General features: G+C 34.9%; 1 protein-coding gene across 4 annotated transcripts in view; it reads left to right on the top strand.

The window, feature by feature from the left end:
- Positions 1-22,420, top strand: part of PIK3CB (phosphatidylinositol-4,5-bisphosphate 3-kinase catalytic subunit beta) — a 198,022-nt gene that overhangs the window by 137,084 nt on the left and 38,518 nt on the right. For all 4 annotated transcript variants that reach the window (XM_067033693.1, XM_059065159.2, XM_067033692.1 and 1 more), the window contains 6 exons: positions 350-601; positions 2,204-2,300; positions 5,913-6,043; positions 8,568-8,618; positions 17,593-17,781; positions 22,116-22,237. In XM_067033693.1, the coding sequence (XP_066889794.1) occupies positions 350-601; positions 2,204-2,300; positions 5,913-6,043; positions 8,568-8,618; positions 17,593-17,781; positions 22,116-22,237 (842 nt within the window). The remainder of the gene's footprint in view (positions 1-349; positions 602-2,203; positions 2,301-5,912; positions 6,044-8,567; positions 8,619-17,592; positions 17,782-22,115; positions 22,238-22,420) is intronic.

Raw genomic sequence — 22,420 nt, forward strand, 5'->3', positions numbered from 1 at the left:
CCTTCCCAACTATACAGATAACTAAGACAAGGCCCCAAGTAAATGAATTGAGTGGAAGCATATGATAGTAGTTTTTATATTTATGGTCTTGGTTTCTTTAGACCCATTTATACCATTGAGACCTTTGGCATTTTTTAGCTGGTCTGCTTAGTAAGTGAAAAATAGGTTATACTAATAGTGTGGTGAATTATATGCTGATGAATTATAGTCTAATGGTTCTGTGGACGAATAGGCTTTCCTAGGGTTTGTCTGCTTCTGCCAGTATGTGCTTCTTCATTCTCCCAAATAAAGGTGTTTTAGTGGTGCAGTATTCATGATTCTGTATTTGTTTTTATCTCCATCATTACAGGTTCATGTCAGGGCTGGCCTTTTTCATGGTACCGAACTCCTGTGTAAAACCGTCGTAAGCTCAGAGATATCGGGGAAAAATGATCATATTTGGAATGAACCACTGGAATTTGATATCAATACTTGTGACCTGCCACGAATGGCTCGATTATGTTTTGCTGTTTATGCAGTTTTGGATAAAGTGAAAACGAAGAAATCAACTAAAGCTATTAATCCCTCTAAATATCAGACCATCAGGAAATCTGGAAAAGTGGTAATTATATACTAACTTCTGAAATTTTTTTTTTTTTTTTGCGGTACGTGGGCCTCTCACTGCTGTGGCCCCTCCCACCGCCGGAGCACAGGCTCCGGACACGCAGGCCCAGCGGCCATGGCTCATGGGTCCAGCCGCTCCACGGCATGTGGGATCTTCCTGGACCGGGGCACAAACCTGCATCCCCCGCATCGGCAGGCGGACTCTCAACCACTGCGCCACCAGGGAAGCCCTGAAAATTTTTTATAATGGACTAATAATAACATAATGGAATAATTTAAAAACTTTGAAATAATAGAGTAATATATATGAAATTATGTCATATAACTTTTGTCCCTAAGAACTGATTTCTAAAAAAGACAGTAAGTCTCCATTTTATGTCCTTGTCATTTTTCTTTTGGCAACTTTATTTTAGTATATGTCATACTATAAGTGTTCTATTATAAATGTAATCCTTTTTAGAAAATAGTTTAAAAAGAATGAAGAGATTTAAAATATTACAGGTCCACAGTCCTTTAATGAAGTTTCAGGTGCCAGATATGTTTGAGAATTCAAAATTTTATGCATTTTAGAAAGATCATAGATCACTCAACACACCTTGTAGGGTCTGGGACACAACTCTAATCAAACACATCAGTTTCTAGCAGTGAAATATATGAATATTCACACTAAATGAGACAAATGAAGGCTGTCATTTAGCTTCATGTTATTTCTGGTCATGTTTTACTGTTAAATGAGTTATGAACAAACCTTTAGTTGCCAGAGTTTCTTGGACTTTGAAATTGTGGATAAAGGATGGTGAATGTGTTCTTATGTTCTCATCTTCCATTTCATATTTTTATTTAAGTCTTTTTAATTTTCTTCTTACTTTATGGAAAGTTTTTTTTTGGAGGATGGAGACATGAATTTTATGCATTTTAAAAAGTCTGGTGACTATATTTATCTACATGAATTTGCATCCTTTTATTCTTAACATGAGAATATAAGCCTTTCCTCTGGTTATTATCATATAGTTTTTTAAAAAATGAATTTTGTCTAAAAAGTCACATAAGAGTTATTTCCTTAGTTTTTTTCCTCCACCGGTAGAGAATTTTACTCAGAGTGTTCAAGTATTTATAGTTTTTTCATAGACTGCGACCAGATTAATTAGTCTGAGTGTCTACATAAAAGTCCTATTAGCTTGGTGCTTCCTTTTTAGAAATATAAATAAATTCTACAATGCCTAGAGAAATTGCCTTCTGCTAAATTAAGATTTATATAGACTGAAAGATCTTAAAACATAAAATCTAACATCACACATATTTTCTTGAATCGTTAAAAATTCCTCATCATTTGCAATGGCTGCACAATAAATATTCTACTTTTTGGATACCGTGTTTTATTCTGAGACATTAATTGGCTTTTAGGATTTTCTTTAACCATTATAAATATGTTGAACATCTTTCCATGTACATCTTGTTTTTGTATTGGATGGTTTTGGGGGAAATCATCTAGAAAGCTAGAAACTTCTAGAACTAACATTATTGAAGCAAAGGGTATGTGCGTGTTCACACCTTAAAGTTTATTCTTAGTATATTTATGCAGTGGTATCTTTTTCAACAGGATTATCCTGTAGCCTGGGTAAATACGATGGTTTTTGACTTTAAAGGACAGTTGAGATCTGGAGATATAATATTGCACAGCTGGTCTTCATTTCCTGGTAAGATTTACATCCTAATCCTTAGTGTTAAAGAATAATTTTTGGCATGTGGACTAGTTAACATTTTTTTATGACTCACTCTTTTTTCAGTCCAGTAAAGAAACCATCTTTTCATATTTTTATTATTTATTCTGAAACAGATTTCCCAAGATTATTTTAATATACTTAAAAGTGATTTGTATCTGAATATATTTATTTTGATGACTATTTTCTCACTTTAAATGTTTTATTGTTACAGGTTTTTGAGACATTCTCCTAAGGAACAATGTCTTCTTTATAATCTGTATAATCTCTGTGGTTCCTAGTTGTAGTAAATTTCTGCTTCTGCACTATAAGGAACATTAACTAACATGGGAAGGATAGTAAAGACACTTCCTCTTTAGTTGGCGTTATCTTGAAATTTGAGCTAAGAGGAACACCTTCCACAAGCCTATATTTCTCAAATACTACTCAGAGTATCCCTGTGAGGTAGATGGCTTTGTCCCATTTTATAGATGAGAAGAGTGAAGTTCAGCCATAAGTCAGTCTTACATAACTGGTTCTTCAAACCTAGGATTTGTGCAAAAGATTGCTTGACTCTTTCCATTGTTCCTGCTGCTTTCCAAATGTGGGAAATTTTCAGTGTTATCTTTGCATTATAATAGTGAGGGGATTTTTTTGGTCTTCATAGTTGGTTAATATATATAGTAAAATTGTGCACGCACTTGCATTTAAAAATTCTTTTGTGGGTGACAGACTTTTAAAAATGTTCTATTTTAGTAGTTACTACCTGAGAAATTTTTTTTGGATAATCAGTTATCCATGAACATATTTATAAACTGCTCACATCCTAGCATTTTATTTGTATATATTCTTTTATTCCTACCCTTTCCTGCATATACCTCCAATAATTTTCACTAATCACATTATTCCCCAAATATAGGAGAGCAGTGTGCTCTTCTTAAGAGGAACTGTAGTTTCACAGTTAGAGTAAAAATTATTCATTTCAGCAGTAAACTTTTTTGAAAATCTTAATTTAGACTCACACATGTTCTCCAAAATCAGTAAGCAACTTAACTGATATTTTTAGAAAAATTGACAATTTTTTGCAATTAACTTGGCATATCATGGACCTGAATTTATCTGTAACAAAATGTTAGAGATGTTTGTTCTGCATGTTTGGTTCTAGAATGCACATTTATCCTAGTAGGAGCAAGCCAGAAACATAGGAACTACAAATACTCTAATTTCTAGAGTACCTACGTCATCATTAGAAGGTTTATAATCACATTTATTGGTTGCTTTTGTATTTCCAGAATTCTTCATGTATATAACAGAAAATACAAATATAAATTTCTACTTTTCTCCCTATTCTTAAATAAAATAGCATATTCTGTGCAGTGTTCTATTCTCCATATATTTGGGGCAGATAATACTAAATTGCTACACTTGACTTTAGATAGGTTGCATTTGATAGGACTAATAAATATAATGCTACTAGATAGCACAAATATAGTGTATTAATTTGCTGAGCAATCAGCTTCAGAAGTGTAAAAATTATGAGAATTCCTTCAGTCCAGGTCAAAATGGAATCTGTAAGATGTGAGAGTATTAAACAAGATAAGCAAAAGGTTGATTAAGGAGCTGAAACTTGTAAATATTGGATGGGTCAAAAAAGTGCCTTCAGTTTTTTAAGTAAAAATAAAAGACACATTTTTCATTTTCACCAAGAACTTTATTGAATAACATATTCACCTTTTTGTTCCACAACCTTCTGCCATTTTTCAGGCAACTTCATAATTCCATCTTCCCCTAACTTTTTATCTTTTTGAGAAAAGAACTGTGCCAGGTGCCTTTTATAGTCTTCCAGGGAATTGAAATTTTTTCCATTAAGAGAATTTTGTAAAGACCATAATCAATGGAAATTTGAAGGTGCAATGTCTGGCGAATACAGCCGGATGAATCAGAACTTTCCAGCCAAGCTGTAACAGTTTTTGCCTAGTCATCAAAGAAACATGCAGTCTTGTATTATCCTAACGGAAGATTATGCGTTTTAGATCAGTCTGTTGACTAATTCCAGACGCTTTTTGTCGAGTGCCGCTTTCACTTGGTCTAATTGGGAGCAGTATTGTTGGAATTAATTGTTTTGTTTTCCGGAAGGAGCTTATAATGGATGACTCCCTTCCAATCCCACCATATGCACAACATCACCTTCTTTGGATGAAGACCGGCCTTTGGTGTGGTTGGTGGTGGTTCATTTCGCTTGCCCTGCGATTTCTCCCATTCCACATTGTTGTACAGCATCCACTTTTCATCTCCTGTCACAATTTGTTTTAAAAACGGAATGCTTTCATTACGTTTCATTAGAGAATTGCATGCGGAAATATGGTCAAGAAGGGTTTTTTTTTGCTTATGTGGAACCCAAACAACAGAGCAATTCACATAACCAAGCTGGTGCAAATGATTTTCAGCACTTGATTTGGATAGTTTGAGTATGTCCTCTGTCTCCCATGTGGTATAACGTTGATTGTTCTCAATTGATGTCTCAATTTGATCGCTATCAACTTCCAACTGTTCCACCCGACCGTGGAGCATCGTCCAGCGAGAAATCTCCGACACAAAACTTCGCAAACCGCTTTTGACACATTCGAACAGTCATAGCACCTTCTCCATACACTGCACAAATCTTTTTGTGTTTCAGTTGCGTTTTTACCTTTCTTGAAATAATAAAGCATAACATGCCGAAAATGTTGCTTTTTTTCTTCCATCTTCAATATTAAAATGTCTACACAAAAATTTACCAAGTTTGATAAGTCTTTTTTTTAATGCACTCTGATATGACAGCTGTCACATACAATCTAACAAAATTGTTTCGAATGAAGTTAAAGACAACTAAGTGCTATTAGAACCATCTTACAGAAAAAACTGAACGAACCTTTTGGACCACCCAATTTTCTAGCTTTGGGAAATAATTCTCAGTGTGCATACTACCTGGACATTAGGCCTAGACAGAATGTACTTTTATCTTTTATTTCCTTAGGAAGTACAGAAGAACAACTGTGCAAAAACTCTTGTTTTCTCAGAGTTTAATGTCTCTTCAACAGTTTACTTCTCTGTGAAATGAGAAAGTTATATGAGCTCTAGGGTTTAAGATAACATTGAAATTCTGCTTCCCATGCCCAGTCTGTGAATGGAACACATTTAGGGTGGTAGAGAAGAGGAAGGAGTGCCTTGGAGAATGTCACAGTTGGTGAGGTTAAAGAAGTACTACTTGGATGGAATGTTTGAGAAACTACTGGAGAAGGTGTTTAACTACATCAGCAGTTATGAGATCATAGAGGAGCATTACCAACATTAGGTTTGTTAAAAGGAATGTTATTAATGACTCTCAAAATATCAGTTTGGGTACTGTGAGGTAGCTATTAATTTTTGTTAACTTTTTCATTTTAAAGATGTATATAAACTCATATTCAAATTTTGTGCCAAGCATTAAGAAAATTACAGGCTTACTGATACTGTCTGCCAAACTTCCTTAGGTGACACACTTTTAAAGTAATGGATTGAAATCCATTAAAGTTTTGTTTTAGTTTCAAAAACATTTTCCTAAGAATCAAAATTATTTGCATGTTTTAGATGAACTTGAAGAAATGTTGAATCCAATGGGAACTGTTCAAACAAATCCATATACTGAAAATGCAACAGCTTTGCACATCAGATTCTCAGAGAATAAAAAACAACCTTATTACTATCCTCCCTTTGATAAGGTAAGCTAATTATTTAAAGGGCCACTGTGTATGAAATAATTGGATTATTAGTTTTCGGCTCTATATGTTTATCATTTAAGCGATATATGTCTTTCTCTTTCAAGACATCATATACATTTACATCTTGGTTCAGTGGAAAGACCACTGAGCAGGAAGCCAACTGTATTTAGTACTGGCTTTATCACTGACCGAGTGAGACATGGCCCCTCTGGAGTTCAGATTCCTCATTTATAAAATGAGGAAATCATAATTGTTCTCTGAGGTCCTTTTCAATTACAAGGGCTATAAATGCATTCATATGTAACTCTAATAAACATGTGAAACGTGCAGTGGAACGTGCCCAGGATGTTGGTTCAGATTAAAGACAATCACTATTGTGTTAGAGTTGGTATTCAAAGAACAGATTATTTATGTTGAGTATTAATATAGTAGGACTTCCTAAGGTGCTATTATTTTTGTAGAATCTATAGCAAGGGCTTCTATTTCTCAACACATTTCCTTAGTCTACAAGCTGCATGTTTTGAGGATATGGAGAGTGTCTGGTGGGAGTTGAAAACTGGGCTGTGATCATTTACATGCTAAGAGAGCTGAGCTGTCATATGTTGTACCTTCAGGTTTGGCCTTTTTGTTTCAGGTATGATTGATGCTGATTTTCGTGAGAAAATCTTTGAGCAAATTCTCACATAATAAACAGGAATTTTATTTGATTTACTTAATCCATGTGAGACCAAGCTGCCTTTAAAAATTGGTATTATACTAAAATTTCAACTAATCTACCTATACACTTAATTGTATTTAACATTCAGCACTATCAGACCTATACAGAGTAGATTTAAAATATAGTATGTAAATTAAATTAATGTAACTCAAATGTTTCTTTACTTTCAATTTAGTTGAATTTTATCCATGTTAGAAGTAATTTTTCATTTCATTTTTTAAAAAAAATGTTCTTCCGATCAGTAATATACAGCAAAATTAAAATTTGATTATTACAACAGTAGAAATCTCACATGTCAAGAACCATATACCTTAGTGTTACACTGAGTAGAAGAAGGTACATTTTGATGCATCCATTACATTTCTGCTATGGCTTTATTCCTTAGAATAGGGATTTATCCATAAACTATAGCTACTTGTGATACAGTTAAAAGTCCAAGCTCTGACTTTTTTTTGTGTTCAATTATGGTATGTGTTCAACAGTCATTTTTAGTTTCTTTTGGATCAAATGAGTTGCTTTTTCAAGTGTTTTTACAAATATAACATCTTGGGCAAATTTAAGTATTTTTAATCTAATATTTCAAGATAAGTCCAGTTTCTTTAAAATGTTCTGTTTCAGCATAGTTGTCAACAGAGTCGTCTACAACTGGCCACTAAACTTTACTTTTGCCTTTCTGATCCCTTGGAAAGTCTGTCTTTGAAGATCTACTTGGGATGGAGATTTTCGTCTTTAAATATGTATAATATATTTATATTTATTGGTTTTCTTTTAATTGTACGATTTTATATATGATCATTAAAAAATATAATGCAGATATAAAAAGTGAAAGTTCCTTGTATTTTTATTTAGTGTTTTTTGCTGTACTTGTATACATTTTGCTTTTCAAATCAACTTTTATGGTTATTACTTAATTTTATTAAATATAATCTCATTTTATCACATAACAACCTTATGAAATAGGATGGAAATTACCAGTACATTTACACATAAGGATTCAATTAAATTATTTGTGGAGAATTAGTCAACTCAGTAACTGGACATGGATTTTCAGATTTTTTTACCTGCTGAACCTTCCCAATAGACTAGTGGGTTCCCCATCTTTTCAAAAATCAGAGCCTCTTTTTTTTTTTTTTTTTTGCGGTACTGCGGGACTCTCACTGCTGTGGCCTCTCCCTTTGCGGAGCACAGGCTCCAGACGCACAGGCTCAGCGGCCATGGCTCATGGGCCCAGCTGCTCCGCGGCATGTGGGATCTCCCCGGACCGGGGCACGAACCCATATCCCCTGCATCGAGGGGCGGACACTCAACCACTGCGCCACCAGGGAAGCCCCAGAGCCTCTTTTGAACTTAATGAATTTAAAAAATATTTTTAGGTTCTCCTTTGACATTACTTCTACTTTTGATATCTGTTAATTCAGAAGAAAACATGACAAATGACAAAAACGTGTTCTTTGTTTTGTAACTTACATAACTTTGCATTTTCTTAACCAGAAAATATTTACCTATATTAAAATTTTGTTCACATATACAAGCCACTGCTTATTTTATCTATAGACAATCCTAGTGTACCCTGGGAGTTAACAGTCCTTTATAGTAATACCATTGCTTCCTGGTTGTCAAGAGTTTGAAGACTGGGAGTCACTGCATAATACCATTTTGCATTTAAAATTCATGCTTACATTATAAACCATAGAAATGCCAGATCATATGTAGCTCCTTATAGTCTATGTACAAGTGTAGTAATTTGCACTTAAAATTTTACAAATACAAGAGCCAAATTTTAATTCTCTTAATTTTTTTAAACAGATTATTGAAAAGGCAGCTGAGATTGCAAGCAGTGATAGTGCTAATGTATCAGTAAGTATCAAGGTTTTAAAATAGCCCTTATTACAAAGTTGTGTTCATTATTAGTTACCTTCATGTCATACAGGAGACCATACTCATATGCAAGAACAGTCTGAGTGTGCGTGAGTAGGAACATGCTAATATTTTGTTAAATGGCAGCTGTTTGTGATTGGTGTGTGTTCACCTGGTAAGCCCTTTTCTGATACAAGCAAAGGTTCAGCAGGTAATCTGTAAGGGATGCTATGACACTTCATAGATTAACAATACCATGTTTTTAAATATTAGTTGAATGAGGAGGCTGTAGTTTTCTTTATTTCTCTGCTACAACAGAGCAGATATATTCAAGGCAGGTTTCGCAATGCTGGGGACCCAGGTTTCTCGCATCTTGGCGCTCTTTCATGTTAATGTGTAGTTTTTGTCTCATGTAATATTGGTGCTTCAGCTTCCTACATTACTACTTTCCAGCCCACAGGAACAGGAAAAGCAAGACTAGAGGCCGCACCCATTCTTTTTGAGGATATCATTAATATGCTTCATTTCTGCTCACGTCTCATTAGCCATAACTTAGTCATATGGCCATACCTAACTATAAGTGAGGCTTGTAAATGTAGTCCTTAGCTCGGCAGTCCTGTGCTTGGCTAAGAGTAAGAGATTGTAGTTAATAAAGTAAGAAGGGGAGAATGCATATTGAGAGACAAATAGCAGTCTCTGCTACATACATCATTCCCATAGTTTCTGCCCAAAGACTACAAAATAGATTACTTTGTTTATTTAGTTTACAATATATATAATATTTCTACCATCTATATTTTTTAATTTAATTTTTTGACTTTCACTTTAAGACTTTGCTGAGTTTTAATCTGTTTTTTTCTTTTCATGTCACCAGTTTATAACTTTCAAGTGACTTTAGTAATGCCATTCTGTATAGAATGGTAGGAGGCAAATGGAGATAATGTATATGCTTTTGTTATTTGCACAGAATGAAAGCCCCATTTAATGTTGGTTAGTTGGGGAAACATCTGGCCCAGGCTGTCTTCTTTTTTCGTTTGTTTCCCTTTTTGTTCTTTTCTTTTTAAGTTGAAGTATAGTTGATTTACAGTGTTTCAGGTGTACAGCAAACTGATTCGGTTTCATATATATTTATATATATTTTTTCACATTCTTTTCCATTATAGATTATTATGAGATTGAATATAGTTTCCTGTGCTATACACAGGAAACTATATTCAATAGTTTGAATATAGTTGATTATCTATTTTATATATAGTAGTGTGTATCTGTAATCCCAAACTCCTAGTTTATCACCTCCACCTTACCCCTTTGGTAACTGTATGTTTGTTTTCTATGTCTCTTTCTATGTCTATTTTATAGATAAGTTCATTTGTATTTTCACTTAGTATGATAATCTCTACGTTCATCCATGTTGCTGCAAATGGCATTATTTCATTTTTAAAAAAATTTATTTTATTGAAGTATAGTTGATTTACAATGTTGTGTTAATATCTACTGTACAGCAAACTGATTCAGTTATACATATATATACACATATTCTTTTCCATTATGGTTTATCACAGGATATTGAATGTAGTTCCCTGTGCTATACAATAGGAATTATTTCATTCTTTTATGACTAATATTCCATTGTAGCATGTGTGTATGTGTGTGTGTGTGTGTGTTTGTACATGCAAATACCACATCTTTATCCGTTTGTCTGTCCTTGGACATTTAGTTTGCTTCCATGTTTCGGCTATTGTAAATAGTGCTGCTATGAACATCGGTGTGCATGGGTATTTTCAAATTAGAGTTTTCATCTTTTCCTGATATATGCTCAGGAGTGGAATGGTTGGATCATATGGCCACTCTATTTTTAGTTTTTTAAGGAAACTCCATACTGTTTTCCATTGTGGCTGCACCAGTTTACATTCCCACCAACAGTGTAGTAAGGTTCCCTTTTCTCTACACCCTTTCCAGCATTTATTAATTGCAGACTTTTTGTTGATGGCCATTCTGACTGGTGTGAGGTAGTACCTCATTGTTGTTTTGATTTGCATTTCTTTAAAATTAGAGATGTCGATAATCTTTTCTTGTGCCTGTTTCCATCTGTACGTCTTCTTTGGAGAAATGTCTGTTTAGGTGTTCTGCCCATCTTTCTATTTGGTTGGTTGTTTGTTTTTGATATTGAGCTGTATAAGCTGTTTATATATTTTGGAAATTAATCCCTTGTTGCTTGCATCATTTGAAAATGTTTTCTCCCATTCTGTAGGTTGTCTTTTCATTTTGTTTACGATTTCCTTTGTGCAAAAGCTTTTAAGTTTAACTGTGTCCCATTTGTTTATTTTTGCTTTTGTTTCAGTTACTCTAGGAGACAGATCCAAAAAAATATTGCTCTGATTCATGTCAGAGTGTTTTGCCTATGTTTTCCACTAAGATATTTATAGTACCATTTTGAGTTTATTTTTGTATGTGGTGTTAGAGAATGTTCTGATTTCATTCTTTTACATGTAGCTGTCCAGTTTTCCCAGTGCAACTTATTGAAGAGCCTGTCTTTTCTCCATTGTGTATTCTTGCCTTCTTTGTTGTAGATTAATTGACCATAAGTGTGCGGATTTATTCCTGAGCTTTCTGTTCAGTTCCATTGATCTATGTGTCTGTTTTTGTGCCAGTACCATACTGTTTTGATTACTGTAGCTTTATAGCATAGTCTGAAGTCAGGGAGCGTGATTGCTCCAGTTCCATTCTTCTTTCTTAAGATTGTTTAGGCTATTCTGCAGGCTGTCTTCTGCTTTACCATTAGAGTTCTCAAAAATTTCAGTAGCCTTTCAGTGCAAGTTATCTGCTACTACAAATACTAACCAGAATCAATTCATAAAAATCAGGAAAATAATATTGATACAGTTCTGTTGTCTAATTCACACATTCCATTCACATTTAGCCAATTGTCTCAGTAATGTCCTTTATAGGTCCAGGATCCAACCCAGGATTACTTGTTGCATTTCTTTAACATGTGTCTTTAGTTTTCTTCATTCTAGAATAGTTCCTCAGTCTTTCCTTATCTTTAACGACTCTGATGTTTTTTACGAATACAAGCTGGTTACTTTGTAGAATGTCACTAAGTTTGGATTTGCCTAATGTTCTGTCATGATCAGATTCTAGCTACATATTTTTAGCATAAATAGATTGAAGTGGTAGTTTGTTCTTACTGCATTTTACTCAAAGGCAAACAATGTCAACTTGTTCCATTACTGTTGACGTTAATTATTATCACTTGGTTAGGATGGTGTCTACTAGGTTTTTCTACTGTGAAGTTAATAAGTAAGTAGTTTGTGGGCATATTTTGGGACTAAGTAAACATACTGTTTCACATCTAACTTTCACCCACTTGTTTTAATATTAATAGATCTTGCCTGAACCAGTATTATTACAGTGGTTTGCCATATGCTGATTTTCAAATTTATTTTCCTTTTGGATTTTTTAGTTGACTTATACCATAGGGTTGAGGTTTTTCTTCTCCTGCATTTATTTACTTACTTTAAAAAAATTATTGGATTTGTGATTTCTGTTTTATTTAATTACTTATAATTAGTAACTGTCATTAATTTTGATGTTCAGATTTTACCTAGATTTGGCCAGTGGCAACCCATTCATGTTCCATCTTGAGTCTTTTTGACATGTCTTTATCATTCTTTGAGCATTTCCTTCTTTCTGGTACAACAAAGTGTTCCAAGGCTCATTTGGTATTTTCTCTACCCTAGCTTTGGATTCAGTCATTTCTCCCAGGAGACCTGGTTCCTTTTACTTGTTAAAAGTATTTAGAATCCAAGTTCTGGGCACTGGGTATACTCATTACGCTTGGCATGCAATTGCATCTAGGCCTTTTCATGAAACAGAACTAGGTAGTATGTTTCGACTGCATAATATTTGAGCATATGTAAGCACAGAGATATATTTTTTTATCTGTCTGTTAAAAACTATGAGTTCTTATCAATGTCTCCAATTTGGATTCACCACCACAGGATTTTTTTCTAGCCTTTGCCTTAACATATTTTAAATTACCTTTTCTGTCAGTGAGAAATCTGGATTCCTGTGAACCTTAACATATTTACTTATTTGCTCAATCCTCTGTAATCAATCTCCCAATCGTATAAACATCTTCAGAACAGTCTCTTTCCCACCAGCCCTGACTACGTAGGCTGTCACATCCTCAGTTGTGTGTTGGTCAGTCTGGCCAACACATAGTTAATTCCATCCTTGACAAGCACACGGCTAACATGCTGTTTTGAGTTTCTAGCCCCTCTGAATATGACAGATGAGTTTTCCAGGCCCACCACCCCAGTAAAGAATGGGAAAGAGCCATAGTCTTTTTTTTCATTTGCTTATGGCAAGATATATATGTTGTGTTTTATTTTGATCAGTAATCACTATTATAATGTGTATATAATTATGAAAAAATCTAAACATAAAAACAAAGCAGAGAATATAGGTGTTAACTGTCATTGCTTTTTACCATTATTTTAATGCAAGCATTTTAACATGTGTGTAAGTTCATCAATTACACTACAGTGTAATTTTTCATTGCTGATTGTTTTGAGGTTTTTTTTTTTTTTTTTTTTTTTTTTTTTTTTTTTTTTTTGCGGTATGCGGGCCTCTCACTGTTGTGGCCTCTCCCGTTGCGGAGCACAGGCTCCAGACGCACAGGCTCAGCGGCCATGGCTCACGGGCTTAGTTGCTCCGCGGCATGTGGGATCTTCCCGGACCAGGGCACGAACCTGTGTCTCCTGCATCGGCAGGCGGATTCTCAACCACTGCGCCACCAGGGAAGCCCTGTTTTGAGTTTTGTAAAAGGATGTAAGATTCTGTGGGTTTTTTTGGCTTACTGCCACATTTCTGGTAGTTGTTTGTTTTTACCTTGGCTTTATCCAGTGCTGTGCTTTTCATAGCTCAGTAAACAGTCACACTACAATTATACAGCTAAACCCCGTGCTCTGCCCTCTTAATTTATTCCTAGGTCTTCAGGATATTTACTTACAGTAGGTCTGTAGCGTCTAATTTTGATCCATGGAATTACAGTAGTCTGCTAGGTTTTGTGCTATTTAACTTAACAGCAGTCTGCCTTTCTCAAGCATGAACAATTTATACTTTTTGTTGTTTGCAGTAACAGGTTTTATATGTAAGTGTAGGAGTTACATTTTCAAATTCTGATAACTTCTCATGATCATTTTGCAAAGAAAAAAGAAACTCAGTCAAGTTTGTAAAATAAAGCATTCCCTTTTTAGGTTGAGGCTCTGAATATAAAACTGTAATCATACATAGAGAGAGAGAGAGAGAGAGAGAGAGAGAGTGTGTGTGTGTGTGTGTAAGACTTTATTTTTGCTAAGAGCATTTTAGACTCAACAACAGAATTGGGAGGACTGTACAAAGATTTGCCATATATCCGTGCCCCTGCACATGTATAGCCTCCCTCATTATCAACATCACTCACCAGAATGGTACATTTATTACTAAGGATGAATCTACATTAATACATGATAACACTCAAATGTCCATAGTGTATCTTAGGTTTCATTCTTGCTGTTGTGCATTCCGTGGGTTTGGGCACATGTATAATGACATATATCCATCATTATAATATCATACCAAGTAATTTCTCTGCCTTGCAAATCTGTGCTCTGCCTATTCATTCCCTTACCCTACCTTCTATCCCTGGCAACCACTGATTTTTTATTGTCTCCATAGTTTTACCTTTTTCCAGAATGTTGTAGTCAGCATCATTTTACATGTAGCCTTTTCAGATTGGCTTCTTTCACGTAGTCATATGCATTTAAGGTTCCTCCATGTCTTTTTGTGGGATGATAGCTCATTTCTTTTAGTGTTAAATAATATTCCATTGTCTGTATGTATTTCAGTTTATCCTTCCACCTACTGAAGGACATCTTGGTTGGTTCCAAGTTTTGGCAATTTTGAATAAAGCCAAATAAACATCCATTTACAGGTTTTTGTGTGGGCATAAGTTTTCAACTCCTTTTGGTAAATAGCCAAGGGGCATGATTACTGGATTGTATGGTAAGAGTATGTTTAGTTTTGTAAGAAATCGCCAAATTGTCTTCCTAAGGGATTGTATTTTGCATTTCCACCAATAATGAATAAGAGTTGCTCCACATCCTTAGCAGCATTTGATGTTGTCAGTGTTCTGGATTCGGGCCATTCTAATAGGTATGCAGTCATATTTCATTTTTGTTTTAATTTGCATTTTCCTGCTGACATATGATACTAAGCATCATTTTATATATATATTTTTGCCAGCTGTATATCTTATTTGATGAGGTGTCTGTTCAGGTCTTTGATCCATATTTTTTTGTCTGGTTGTTTTCTTGTTGTTGAGTTGTAAGAGTTCTTTGTATATTTTGGATAACAGTCCTTTATCAGATATGTGTTTTTGCAAATATTTTCTCCCAGTCTGTGCCTTATCTTTTCATTCTCTTGACAGTGTCTTTTGCAGAGAAGATAATTTTAAATCTAATGAAGTCCAAGGTATCATTTCTTTCAATGATAGATCATGCATTTGGTGTTATATATTAAAAGTTATTGCCAAACCCAAGGTTATCTAGATTTTCTCCTGTGTTCTTCTAGGAGTTTTATAGCTTTGTTTTTCATGTTTATTTTTATCTAAGTCAGGTAGTGTCGGTCCTTCAACCTTGTTTTTGTTTGTTTTAAATAAATTTTATTTATTTATTCTTGGCTGTGTTGGGTCTTCGTTGCTGTGTGCAGTCTTTCTCCAGTTGTGGCGAGTGGGGGCTACTCGTCCTTGTAGTGCACAGGCTTCTCATTGCAGTGGCTTCTCTTGTTGCAAAGCATGGGCTCTAGGCGTGCGGGCATCAGTAGTTGTGGCATGTGGTCTCAGTAGTTGTGGCTCACGGGCTCCAGGGTGCAGGCTCAGTAGTTGTGGCGCACAGGCTTAGCTGCTCTGTGGCATGTGAGATCTTCCTGGGCCAGGGCTCGAACCCATGTCCCCTGCATTGGCAGGTGGATTCTTAACCACTGCAACACCAGGGAAGTCCCTGTAGTAAGTTGTAAAATAAGGAAATGTGAAACCACCACCAGGGAAGTCCTTCAACCTTGGTCTTTCTTCTTCCATGCTGTGTTGACTATTCTGGGTCTTTTGCCTTTCCATATAATTTTAGAATCAGTTTGTTGATATCCACATAATAACTTTCTGGGATTTAAATTGGGTTTGAATTGAATCTATTGATATTAAGTTGGGAAGAACTGACAATATTGTGATTGTCAGTTCATGGATAAGAATATTGACAATATTCTTATCCGTGAACATGGAATATATCTCCATTTGTTTAATTCCTTGATTACTTTCATAAGAGTTCTGTAGTTTTCTCATATAGATCTTGTACGTGTGTTGTTAATTTCATACCTGTTTCCTTATTTTGGGGTGCTACTGTAAATGTTATTGTGTTTTTCATTTCAAATTCCGCTTATTTATTGCTAATACATAAGAAAATGATTTACTTTTATATATTGACCTTGTATCCCAGAATTGCTGTAATTGCTTATTAGTTCCAATGGTGTTTTTGTTGATTCTTTCAGATTTTCTACATAGACAATCATGTCATCCTAATTATTTTTACATATGCATATACTATTTTGAAAATTAGTGATATGACTTTTATTTATTTTAATGTTTATATGATATCCCAGTTAAAATAATTTCAAGTACAAAATAATATGCTAATGGAATATAAATCCTTACAGAATCTTGTCAGATAATTCTGGAGATATTTTTGGTGGGGATAAGGAAGGGATATGCTTTCGCCTAAGTGGTTTAGTTTTTCTTTATGTATGGGGAAATGTACCTTTTTCTTTTCTTTATTTAATAAATTTATTTTATTTATTTATTTTTGGCTGCATTGGGTCTTCATTGCTGCGCATGGGTTTTCTCTGGTTGCAGCAAGCATGGGCTTCTCTTCATTGTGGTGCGCAGGCTTCTCATTGCAGTGGCTTCTCTTGTTGTGGAGCGCACACAGGCTCCAGGCACGCAGGCTTCAGTAGTTGTGGCACACAGGCTCAGTAGTTGTGGCTCACGGACTCTAGAGTGCAGGCTCAGTAGTAGTGGTGCACAGGCTTAGTTGCTCCACGGCATGTGGGATCTTCCCAGACCAGGGTTCGAACCAGTGTCCCCTGTATTGGTAGGCAGATTCTTAACCACTGCACCACCCCCTTTTTCTTTTGATGTTAGTGTAATTCAGAGTCTGGATCCAAAAAATAGTGTGGTCCGTTTTCTTTATTTTAATATATTCTTATAAGGATTGAGAAAGAAAATGGGATAACTGTATTTTTTTTATGTTCACTTTTAGCCAAGTTTCAGTCCTTACTCTAAATGTTTTAATGCCTCAGAGCCAAGAAGGCACCTATTAATTTTTTAAAAAACTTTATAAATTTGGTTCATCTTTGATTTTGTTTGTTTTTTTTCTTTATAGAAATTAAAAATTAAAAAAGGAAGATGAGAAACTCAGTTCAAATAATGACTTCTTTTTAATACAAATTACAATTCTGCCACCTAGTGTTTGCATACGGATTTTTTAACAGTATTCTTTTTTCTTCCTTTTAAAAAACTGAGAATAATTTTTTCCTTCATCCTTAGCTTACTAATTTAATATTCAGCTTAATAAAAACTTTAAAAGAATTACTTTTTACAGAATTAGATTAATATCTCAAATTTTAAAGCTCATAAGTTGTTGAAAAATTCATTGTGTAGTTAACCCTTGAACAACACGGGTTTGAACTGTGCAGATCCACTTACAAGTGGATTTTTTTCAGTAAACATGTACTGCAGTACTATGCGAACCGTGGTTGGTTGAATCTAAGAATTTAGGGATTTTCTCCTGCTTGAGGGTTGGTGCCTCTAACCCCTGTGTTCAAGGTTTGCCCGTGATGTTTACACAGTTTAGTTCTGTAATGAGTAATTTTACTTTTTTAGAGTCGAGGTGGAAAGAAGTTTCTTGCTGTACTGAAAGAAATCTTGGACAGGGATCCGTTGTCTCAACTGTGTGAGAATGAAATGGATCTTATTTGGACTTTGCGACAAGACTGCAGAGAGAATTTCCCACAGTCATTGCCAAAATTACTGCTGTCAATCAAGTGGAATAAACTTGAGGATGTTGCTCAGGTAACAAAAGATCATTTCTGTAACTCCATTCAGCAGTATATGTTACTTTGTTGATTTCATGTAAATTGTCCTTTCCTACATAGGTATGTTTCCATAGGTTGGGTAATTTTCTGCAGGAGAAATTTTGAGGTTTTAAACTCTTACATATTCTGGTCTAAATGGTAAACCAGAAAGTTTTAAGATTTCAAAATCCCAGATTCCGGGTAGGTTTTCTATATCTTTTATTAAAGATAATTAAGACTTAGGTCTTGGGGTAATCATCTGTAATTACTATCAGCATGTGGTAGGTTCTGGGCTACTTCTAACAGTTTCATCAATGAACTCCAAGGTTTTAATCTTAAAACCCTTTGCAGTGAGTGTCCTATAATGAATATGTATTGTTTGAAAATTACCTCTATTTGTAAAAGTTAACATTTTAGATCATAAGCTATTCAGATCAATTTTTACTGTATATTTAAAGTTGGTCAGTGTTGATGAATATTTGCCTTTAAGCAGAAAAGAAAAAGGGGAAAATATATTTGATCCAAAAAAGCCACTAAATTTTAGCTACTTGATTTAATTTTCAAGACTATGTGAAAAAGCACTGGCATTATTAAATTCACTTGGTTATCAGTGCTCTACAGAAAGATCCTTGAAATTATTTTTTAATCAGAATGAATACATTTGGCATATTAAAATAACAATATTCACCTTACTTGAATTCAACTGATCTTTTAAAAATTTTTCTTGTCTCATTAAATCTATAATGACTTTTAAAATTTAGTCAAGAAATGTATATTTCTTTTAATCAGGTGTATATTTTTAAATCTTTGATTTTATTGTTTTACTTCATAAATTAAGTTTAGAAAGGATTTCTTTTGAGTTTATTCCTAAGGTCTAACAATTTTTTTGGAATCATGTTACAAACTTATATGATGTACCTTGTTTAAACCGGTTACACAGACCACATGAAAATTACTTACTCTGAAAAGGAACTATTTTTGTCATCTAGATAGATTTTAATTGTTCTGACACAGTTGTCTTCTAACCATTTATTTATTTAAATTCAAGGTTAGTTTTCTGTGAACCCCCCTAATGGTTGAATATAAGCATTTTTAAACTTGCACATTTGCCTACTTCTCAATGAATAGCATTCAGTTCTAAGTGCCTATCCAAGAAATGCATCATATTATTATTTTGCATATAATTAGAATAGAAAAAAATTTCTTGCTGTACTCTTAAGATATCTGAGAGGGAGGTTTTATATGTCAACTGTCAGAAAATGGAATGAGACAATTCAGGCTTAATATTTCTTTCTTCGAACCCCAGAGGCAGAAATTTTTACACTGAGGAGTTTAGTTTAGTATACTTGTCTCATTTCCATGAGTAAATCTGAAGCATTGTTTTCAGATATAACTTAACTTCCTCCATTGTGGTAGAAGAAAGTCTGTAGTGCAACTTAATATTCTTATAGAAAAACCTAAATGTGTGTAAAGAAGTATAGGAAGGCATGAATTTCACGATCCTGATCCCCACTTTTAGTAGTCTAGAAAAGAAAATCAGCGGAATAACAAGTAATGTGTTTTGGCTTCTCCCCCAACCCTATCCCATTGCCAGTTACACTGAACTGGTACAAAAGAATATAAACTGTATTTTCAGTGAATTGACTACCTAAGAGAAGTGGAGAGTCAGAGCCTGGTGCACATATTCTGCAGGCATATGCCACGGGTGAAAATTCTATAGAAGGGTAGCCTCCCATTAATCCACAGGAAAACATTCTGTTGGCATACTGCAGAAGGGGTTTCAATAGTCTCTGCAGCAGACAGGTAATTAATTAGTCAGCACTGCTTTCACTATTTATATGGCTGAGTCAGATTTCCCGTCCCTATTTGCTTCCATAGCTTTCCCCAAACTGAACTGATGAGTTTTGGTAATTTATTTAATTTTATGTTTATATTATTGATTTAATAATTATAAACAATCTTAGCAAAAGTTATAACTTTTCAATAGTAGGGCTGTTTTTAACCTATACCATAGTTGAACCTCTGTTATTACATAACATTATCTATCCTTTACAGTATTGTTTTTGTGGAGCAGTGTATTCCATGTGTTAACTGGGGATGTTAGGAGGTTTTTTTTTTTTTTTTTTTTTTTTTTTGCGGTACGCGGGCCTCTCACCGTTGTGGCCTCTCCCGTTGTGGAGCACAGGCTCCGGACGTGCAGGCTCAGCGGCCATGGCTCACGGGCCCAGCCGCTCTGCGGCATGTGGGATCTTCCCAGACCGGGGCACGAACCTGTGTCCCCTGCATCGGCAGGTGGACACTCAACCACTGCGCCAACCAGGGAAGCCCAGGAGGTTTTTTTTAACTATCATTTCAGACCCTCAAGAAACAGTCTCCTTTATCCATAAGGAGGACTGCTAGTCCATTAGGGCCTTGGGGAAAGTGGGCAGGGAGCCCCATCAGTGATAAAACGTGGGGTGACGTAGGTGTTTCATATCTTTAAAGCAGTACTGCTCAAACTTTTGTTCATTATTACACTCCTTAGGACCCTTTTTACATATTTTCGCCTAATAGCCCATCCCCATGGGATTTTGATACCACAGATAAGTGTATGTCTGCCTATGTAGTGTATGCATATATGTACTTTATATGTTAAAAGAGCAAGTATAAGACAATCTTTTTATTCAGTACAAGTTTAAGAATAATTGAACCAAAATTTAAGGTAAAAGTTAAAATGTAAAAACTAACATTTTGTTGTATTTGTTGAATAACTGATATAATTCATTATGTAAATTGTAATGTATCACATTTCATATCCATGTTAGTAATTTATGTAAATGTATATTAAAAAAGCAATGCAGTCAACTTTTAAAAATTATTCAAAAGGGTTATTTTTTCTGCTAATGTAAAATAATTGAAAATTAATTAAAAAATTATCATTAGAGAACTTTTCAATTTGCTTCATGAGAAGATACCTTTTAACTTAGCTGCTAGATACTCATTTAGATATTGACTTTTTTTGAGCACTTGACAAGTTAATGAGAGGTTGAATAATTTGGAGAATTAAAATAATAAAATGTAAATAATTTTTATGTAATTTTCAAAGCTCAAGTCTCTCACAGATGCTCAAGTGACAAGAGACAAGGCAGGCAGCAGGTACTACAGGCCATCTCTTGCAACATGACTTTGAGATTGACCAGGCAATTGAGAGAAAAGCCTCCAACCATTGCCATCTGTTTGCCATATTCTTGTAGCTCTCATCTTGCATACATTTTGTGTTTCTTCCTTGGACTTGATGTCAGTGCTACATAAGTGATACCCAAGAAAACCCAACAATATAAATCAGATATTAAGGAATAAGATTTTGTCTGATAGGGTTGAGCTTTGGAGGGCCACAAATCATAATTATCAAAAAATGTTTCGCTTTCCTCCATAACCACTTTTCTTCCCACTTACCATCCCTGATAAGAATGTGAGCTATAAACATATCAAAACCATGAGGAGGAAGGGACTCTTTCTAAAATCGACCCTTAAAAAAAAAAATCAACCCTGATGAGTCTTACTGTGTTCTGATGGGAGGCAGGTAAGAATCCTTTCTAGAGATTTGGGTTTTCTGGAACTAGGGTTTCCAAAGATGTGGCCATGTCCACCTGAACCCACCCTTCACCAGTACTCCCAGCTCATTCCCCCATGGGATTCTTTTTTATCCTATATCTAGGTCATTTCTAAGTGGCATCTGTAAATGGGAAATTGGCTGTATTTATCTTGTGTATATAAAATAACTAGGTACTGTGATTTAATGGATTTAAACATGTTATAGTCAATAACATTTTGTAAAGTGATACTCTTAAAAATATTAAGAACTAAAAGTAAACTTCCTCAAGATAATTTTATGTTGTTATTAATGTACTTTTTTATATGTAAATTGCCTTTCATTAGTTTGAGCCTTGCAGCTTATTTTGTACTTTGAATTTGACCTTTAAGTATTTCTTGATTATTTCCCTCTGCTGTTTCCCCTCTCCCCTTCCTCTCACCTTCCCCCCCACCTTCTGCCCCCATCTTTTTTTCCTTTAAAAAATTATTTAATGGATAATAATTGTAGAATTCATATATTCAGTGTATCATTCTACTTCCAGGTAAGTACATAATAGCTTTTTTACTTGCTTACCCAATAGAATCTTTCAACAGAGACAATCTTTATTAATCTGTATTAACAACAGTGGATTTTTGAGGCGTTAGTAACTGCAAGTATGCTTCTCCTTTCTGTTGACCCATCTCTGCTCCTGTGTACCAAGGAAAAATAGATTACTTTTTTCTCCTGTAATTTCTGAACCAGTTTCAATTTTTAAACAGCTTCAGGCACTACTTCAGATTTGGCCTAAACTGCCCCCCCGGGAGGCCCTGGAGCTTCTAGATTTCAACTATCCAGATCAGTACGTGCGAGAATATGCTGTGGGCTGTCTGCAACAGATGAGGTATCTCCTGCAGGAGGCTTTTTTGGGTCAAGGAATAACTTGTGGGTGGGAAGAGAAGTTGATGTCTGCTTGAACGTCTTGTAAGAAAGGAAAAGGATAGGAATGATTGAGTTCAAAGCATTTGTTCCCTCCTTCCTCCCACTCTCTCCCACTCTGTCTCTCCTGTTTTGTCCCCACCCACCC

The sequence above is a fragment of the Kogia breviceps genome, chromosome 5 (genome assembly GCF_026419965.1).
Source record: "Kogia breviceps isolate mKogBre1 chromosome 5, mKogBre1 haplotype 1, whole genome shotgun sequence".
Classification (NCBI taxonomy): Eukaryota; Metazoa; Chordata; class Mammalia; order Artiodactyla; family Physeteridae; genus Kogia; species Kogia breviceps.